At 46.5% G+C, this 7,296-nt stretch overlaps 1 protein-coding gene across 2 annotated transcripts in view; it reads left to right on the plus strand.

Moving 5' to 3' along the window:
- GABRE (gamma-aminobutyric acid type A receptor epsilon subunit) overlaps window positions 1–7,296 on the plus strand; it is a 191,042-nt gene that overhangs the window by 139,991 nt on the left and 43,755 nt on the right. For both annotated transcript variants that reach the window (XM_019521415.1, XM_019521416.1), the window contains 2 exons: window positions 2,799–2,936; window positions 6,671–6,823. In XM_019521415.1, the coding sequence (XP_019376960.1) occupies window positions 2,799–2,936; window positions 6,671–6,823 (291 nt within the window). The remainder of the gene's footprint in view (window positions 1–2,798; window positions 2,937–6,670; window positions 6,824–7,296) is intronic.

Below are 7,296 nucleotides of genomic sequence, written 5' to 3' on the forward strand. Positions count from 1 at the left end.
GCTGGAATCAGCTGGCTGCCACCCCTCCTGGGAAGCAGCCACTTGAAGAGCCAGTGGAACGCCGGCTTGTGCGGTTCCTGCTCTGTCCCCACCTTCTGTACAGTTGGTTTCCCAGGGTGTGGAAGGATCTCTTTTCCCCTTTGGAAACTCTGGGGGTTGTCCCTGGCATTCCCAGTGCCTGCAGGGGCTTCTCGCCACCACAGTATCACTTACTGAGCTGTGTGTTCCAGCAGCTCAGCATCAGACAACTACGACTAACAGCACTTATCTTGTAAAGGATTCCCTACTTGCTAGCCTAGCAAGAGGGATTTCAGAATACCTTTTTCTTCTAGGCACTTTTATTTTATTCTTATATTCACTGATGTATTATTTTGAATTTTATACTTATATTGGATAGGGTTACTATAGAATTTAATGTATATAGGAAGGGAAATGCATTTAAATTTTATTTCTATACATTTGAAGCTTTGCAGCATACATCCTATATTATAGAACTTATATAGGAAGAAAAATATATTTATATTTGTTTTTATACATAATTTTTTTGCACCAAACCTACATTTTTTATTTATATAAGGAAAAAGATATATTTATATTGTTTTTTACTGCACCACACCTATGTTATTGAATTTATATAGGGAGAAAGTCCTATTTTTATTCGTTTCATACATTTCTTCACTGCACCACACCTTTAGTTTTGAATTTATATAGAGAGAAAGTACTATTTCTATTGGTTTCATACATTTCTTTAATGCACCATACCTTCATTTTTAAATGTATATAGGACTGCAAAAACATTTATATATTTGTAGAAAAGGAAGACATGAAACACACCATAAAGCGTGGTGGAAAGGCAGGTGGCTATCCTTCATGGAGGGACAGAGGAGGGGGTAGAAGGAGAGCTGTAAGTCCCCCTGACACACACACCAAACTGAGACTCAGCCTCTTTCCTCCAGCTGGAAGGGATGAGGCTCCTACAAACAGCAAAGAGAGGAGAACAGTGCCAGTGCCACTGCCTGTGCCCAAGACTGCATCCCCTCCACGAGCACCAGCCATAATCCACCACCACCACCATGACGACAACAACAAGCAGCAGCACCAGCACCAGCACGGCAGCCTACTCCACCCCTATTTCACTTCCCATGCTGAGCCTTCCAGTGCCAGAGGAAGAGCTGGCACTGGATCTGGATCTCAGTTCCCCAGCAAGGGAAATTCTAGGGAAGGAAGGGGAATCATTTTAGTTTGTGCTCAACACCCCTCAAGTTTCCCCTAGAGCCAGGTCTCCTTCCCCAAAAGGTACTTCAAAGGAGGTTGATGTACAGGTGGAGGCAAGTGTCTCAACTGAGTCTGCTCCTCCTCTTGCTGTGCCTCTGCCTTCTGATGAGGAGAAAAATGCAGCAGCATCCACACATGAACCCACACCCCAGAAGTGAGTGGGTAGTGTGGTCTGGGATCATTTTTATCTGGCAGATGATCCCACATACACTATCTGCCTGGACTACCGATCAAAAACCAGCCAGGGGAAGGGAACAAAACATATGAGCACCATGGGGGATTGCTGATGCATCTTTGCAGGCACCACCCCCTTCCCCTTGCTCCTTTTCAGCCTGGCACCAGTGGGAGTGTGCCCAAAGGTAAGTCCCCCTCTCACTCCAAAACCCCCTGAAGCAGAGGCAGGCCACCCTGGAACAGTGGGGGAAAGGCAGACTTTAGAAAGGGGGTGCATTGCAAGGGCCAATGAGATCACCCAGAGCATTGGGGAGATGCTTGCTGTCAATGACCAGCACTTCTCATTAGTTGAGCAACCAGGTTCAGGCGACTCATGGAGCTCGTGGCCCAATCATACCAAGTGCCCACGTGCACCACCTTCAGTAGGCTGGTGGTGCCCTCCCTGTATGAGGCATTCAGGGAGTACTTGAGGGAGGAGCTATGCAAGGCACACCTGCAGGTAGCCTTACACTTCACCTTGGACATCTGGAGCAGCTGGGGTGGTCATGCCTGCCTCTCCCTCACAGGGCACTGGAGTGACCTGTCAGGCCATCAGTGGGCTCTTCTTCAAGCTGAGGTGATGGATGAGTCCCACACAGCAACTGAGATCATGGGGGCCATGAACCTCTTGGTGCAGGGGTGGCTCACTGGGCACGGCAAGCTCACTTGCGGGTTCATGGTAACCAACAATGGGGCCAATATGGTCAAGCCGGTCTGTGATGCCAAGTTTGTTGGCATCCACTATGTGGCACACAAGTTGCACCTTTTTCTCAGGGACACCTTGGCTGTGGACAGGGCTGCCGGTAATGGCACCAGCACCACCATCCCTACAAGTTTCATCCAAATCAGACAAGAAATGACAAAGTTATAGGCTATTTTGTGTTTCCCCATTATAGCCTTTGGGCAAAACATTGAAACAACATCAAAACAGCGAAACTCTTTCAATGAAACAAAATGGAACAGCAGTTTTGAATTGAAATTAAGTTCAAAACAAAACAAAACACTGTTCCATCAAAATGTTGAAATGCAAGTCGAAATGGAACAATGCCATTTTGCACAGCCCTACTTACAATCATTCTAATGCACCTCAGTGCTGACCTGTGTTTGTAATTCTCCAAGAACAATAGGATCCCACTCATGATCACAGTCTGAGCATTACCACAATAAAAATACTGAACGGCAATAATCATAGAAATGGATGATCTATTACTATTGTACCTAGAGCACATGGCATTGGAGAGGCATGAAAAGTATTCTATGGAAGATGTTGCATATCACTTGCTCTCTGGTATCCCTTGCCCATTTTTCAGATGGTTATCCAAGAGAAGAGATCATCTACCGCTGGAGACGTTACTCTATTGAGGTCTCTGATCAACGCACTTGGAGGCTTTACCAGTTTGACTTCACAGGCCTGAGGAACACATCAGAAGTTCTCAGAACTGGAGCTGGTAAGGCACACTCATCTGACAGAATCACCACCATGCTATGGAGAGGGGTAGAGGGTCCTCTGCACATCTTGGGAGGCCACGTGCATGTAGGAGGTCTACAGGGGAAGGGGTACAGTAGGAAACAGAAAGTGGAGAAGGTGCAGGTAGGTACAACTTGAAGTGAGATTCTTCAGGGAGTGAGAAAGCGAGCACGAGAGCACCCAGGGAAGGGCAGCACAGATACAGGATGTCCTTCAACCTTAATAGCAGGAGGTAAGAATGGAAACATGGGCTTCCCACAGGGAGCCTAAAAATGAGAAAACATAGAAAATAAATGCCTATCTAGAAGCAGTAAGGCAGGAGGGAAATTGGATGAAAGCAGTGGCAGGGGTCAGCAGGGAAGGCAGCAAAGGTGACACTGAGAAGTGGATTAGTGGATGACAAGTAGAGGTTTGTCCCAGAAGAGCCTCTATTTCTCAGCCTCATGGGATAGAAATGTCCTGTTTGTGCCCATAGCTGATCATGTGTCATGATGTCAGCCCATTTCCAGGAGTCTACATGGCAGTTTAACAGGTGCAACATTATGCAGAAGCTGCTTGCAGTCATGGTGCAGCTGGCAGAACATCCTGAGGCTGCACTCAGGATCTGTCCAGTAGCCTTTTCCAGCCATGTTGGTGGCCTGGTATTGACACAACCCTTTTAGTGGCATGCTGTCAAATATGGGCAGATAAAGCCAGAGTTGGATGTGATATAGAAATGCCCATGTTCCACTGTACTGGAACACCATACCTCAAAAACCTGCAGCCACATATATGGTTGCTAGATTTTCAGTGATAATAACACTGGAAAAGACAGATTATTCAGCCCCTGTACCCCTGCAGTAGTTTTACTGATACCATTGGTAGATTGAGAATATCTGAACTCGCCTTCTCCAATCACTACTTTTGATGACATCACCAGGGTAGTAGGAACTTTCCATCATCCACAAACTAACTCTGTAAACTTGGCTGCCCCTAGTTAGATTCACAGATCTATTTTGTTTTCAGTATTTGCATCCATTATATTTAGAGCAGCAGATTTTAGCACTGCTTTGGCTTTCCTCCCTTTCTGGGGCAAGCTTTTACTCTCTGAGCAAATGACATGAGACTCCTGTCTGACTGGAGAAAACAACTATAAATGGAAAAAGTCAACTGGTGGGGGGAAAACCTGACCCTGTCCATTACATTGAAATATTACCCATGTGAAGACATTGTCCCAAATAGGTTAATTACTATCTGCAAGAGGGCTGCTGCCATACTGGGATGTATTAAATCATGAAAGAGGCAGTCTCAAGGTATCATTTGGTATATTGGGGAGCCACATTAATCTTGCCATGAAGGAGAAGTGAATTCTACTGTTATCCATTATACATTAATGTCAGAGGTCTTTTCACTTAGGAGATCCCAGCATACCAGCCATCAGAGAGCATTCACCTCATTGGAAAAGAGGGAACCAGTTATGTTTATGAGGGAGGTTGCTGTACAATCTGGGGTCACAGTTTCATAGTTGGTAGGGCCAGAAGGGACCTGAGCAGATCATCAAGTCCGACCACCTGCCATGGGCAGGAAAGAGTACTGTGGTCAAATGACCCTGCCTAGGTGATTATCTAGCCTCCTTTTGAAGACCCCCAGAGTAGGAGTGAGCACCACTTCACTTGGAAGTTGGTTCCAGTTCCTAGCCATCCTGACTGTGAAGTAGTGCTTCTTGATGTCTAGTCTGAACCTACTTTCTATCAGCTTGTGGGCATTATTCCTAGTTACTCCTGGTAGTGCTCAGGGAAACAGGGACTCTCCCGTTCCCCGCAGGTCCCCCCGGTAAGCTTATAGACAGCCACCAGATCCCCTCTCAGCCTTCTCTTGTGGAAGCTGAACAAGTTCAGGTCCTGTAGCCTCTCTTTGTAGGGCCTGCCCTGCTTCCCCCTGACCATGCGAGTGGCCCTCCTCTGGACCCTCTCCATGCTGCCCACATCCCCCCTGAAGTGCGGCGCCCAGAACTGGATGCAGTACTCCAACTGTGGCCTGACCAATGCAGCATAGAGGGGAAGGATCACCTCCCTGGACCTGCTTGTGATGCATCTGTAGATGCACGACAAGGTTTCTGTGACCTGGTCGTAAAAAGCAACCAGGTTGGTCTGACAGGACCTGCCCCTAATGAACCCATGTTGGTTGAAAAATCAGTTGCAGATATATGCAGGCAAGACACTGTCAATACTGCTTATCTTATCTCTACAGCCGGTAAACCTTCCTCTCCCCCACCAAACAAACAAGGTAAACCTTTAAAATATTTCTTATATACTGTTACAAGTCAAGAGGTGATAGAAACAGAACCACTGAAACAAACCTCTTTTGCCATCTATTTTCCCTGTAAAATCAGCTGGCTAAGGAGCTATGAACATGTGTTAGAACATCAAAAAGAACTGCCCTTTGCCAACAGTTCATGGTTAATAAAGATTAGAAGCCAAAGTTAACAGCTTACCAGAGAGTGTATGGAGAGTAAAGCAAGGGCTGAGCAGCTTAGAATCAAACTGAACTGACAGACAAAGGACATTTCTGCCTATGAAATAAAAAAAGAACCAGACCCCCAGGCAGATGCACAAGGTCAGTCTGATGGCTACATTCAAGATGACAGCAATGGACCAATGATAGGCACCTGCAGACCAATAATGGCACTGATAGGCACCTGCAGAATGGATATGAGAATCCCAGTGGACAGGTCCCTTGCTACAGAAATAACAAGGAGGGGGATGTTAAATCATATCAGGCAGACAAGAGTGAGCACTAAATTACATGGATTTCATTCTTTTATTACCTACCCATTCTCATTACATGCCTTCCCATGCCAGGAGCAACAATCTGTTCTTCACACCACCTCCCTCTGGCCCATACTGAGAAGGGTTAGCTCTGTAGGTCTGTCATGTGTAGGTAAGCACTGAAACAAGGCTCTGGGCCATCTCCTTATTCCAAAGGAAAGGCTAGTCCAATGGCCTTCACTTCTCTGATGTGCTCCATCAAGTCAAACTAACATTTTTTGTTCCAAATTCCTATGGGTAACTTCACAAATGGCTCTGCTTTTCTACCTGGAATACAATACTAATGGCTCAAATCCCTACTGCTTTACTCCATTATAATTCATTAAAATCAAATAAATCTTTCCCCAATTAAAGAGCAAGTGAAAGGGAAAGAAGATCTGGCCCATTACCCTTAAAGTTGCCTCTACAGCATTGGGATGAATCTTCAGAAATAAAATAAAATGTGGACCTTGTCTAGAATTATCCAGTAAGCAGAAGAGAAGATCCAGAGCTGAAGTTTAGGAAAGGAGGACATAAGGAATGATTGGTGGGAAATCCTAAGCTCTGGAAATTCAGACTGGCTAGTTCCAGTCAAGGCCTGGGCCCTGATGAGCTGTCCTTATGAGGTACTAACCTGTATTGCCTCTGTAGGAATCTTAGACATCTAACCTCATCATTCAGAGTTGACCCCCTGGGGCATAGTACCTTTTTTGTGGATATGCTGAAGTCTAAATAGATGCACCAATAAGATGCTGCCCTTAGTCTGATCTTGCTTTGGAATGAGAATAAACATATTGCAAATGGTGAGGCACTGAGGTGCTGTTGCAATGCAGTGTTGTGGGGATGATAAACAACAGGAGTAAAGAGACTTTGGCCAAACAAAATCATATTACTCTGACTTGTATGCCTTTTTATGGCCTTCTTCTAGGTGAGTACATGGTGATGACTGTTTCCTTTGACCTGAGTAGGCGGATGGGCTATTTTGCCATTCAGACCTATATCCCCTGCATCCTGACAGTAGTTTTGTCCTGGGTTTCCTTCTGGATCAAGAGAGACTCTACACCGGCCAGGACTTCTCTAGGTAAGGCAGATGTTGCATATTATACCACCGGTGATTATTGTCTCATTAGGGTGCATGCAACCAGCTGGCAAGCAACAGTTTCCAAAGCACCTAAATGAGCTGAACAGAACTAATGAAAGCCAATATGATTTTTACTAGCCAATTGCCCATCAAGAATGACCAGGGGTTGTGGGGGAGCAGGCAGTGACAGAGGCCCAGCCCCCTTCCCCCCCCCACAGTCCAGGCCCACTCCTGGCCCCACCGTCACCGCTAACACCAAGGCACACCTGCTCCTCTCCCCGCAACCCTGCATCACACCCACTCAGGGACAAGAGGAGTGGGCTGAGGGCTGATGCAGAGGAGGGGGGTGGGGGAGGAGTGGGCCTGGGCTCTTTTCCTCCCCTGTGGCGGGTGCAGAGATCCCACCTCAGGAACACAGCTGGGTATTCGTATCCCTCCGCTGTTTCCACCACGTGAGGCAGGCCAGTAGGGGG

The sequence above is a fragment of the Gavialis gangeticus genome, unplaced genomic scaffold (genome assembly GCF_001723915.1).
Source record: "Gavialis gangeticus isolate Ggan-Ray unplaced genomic scaffold, GavGan_comp1, whole genome shotgun sequence".
NCBI lineage: Eukaryota > Metazoa > Chordata > Crocodylia > Gavialidae > Gavialis > Gavialis gangeticus.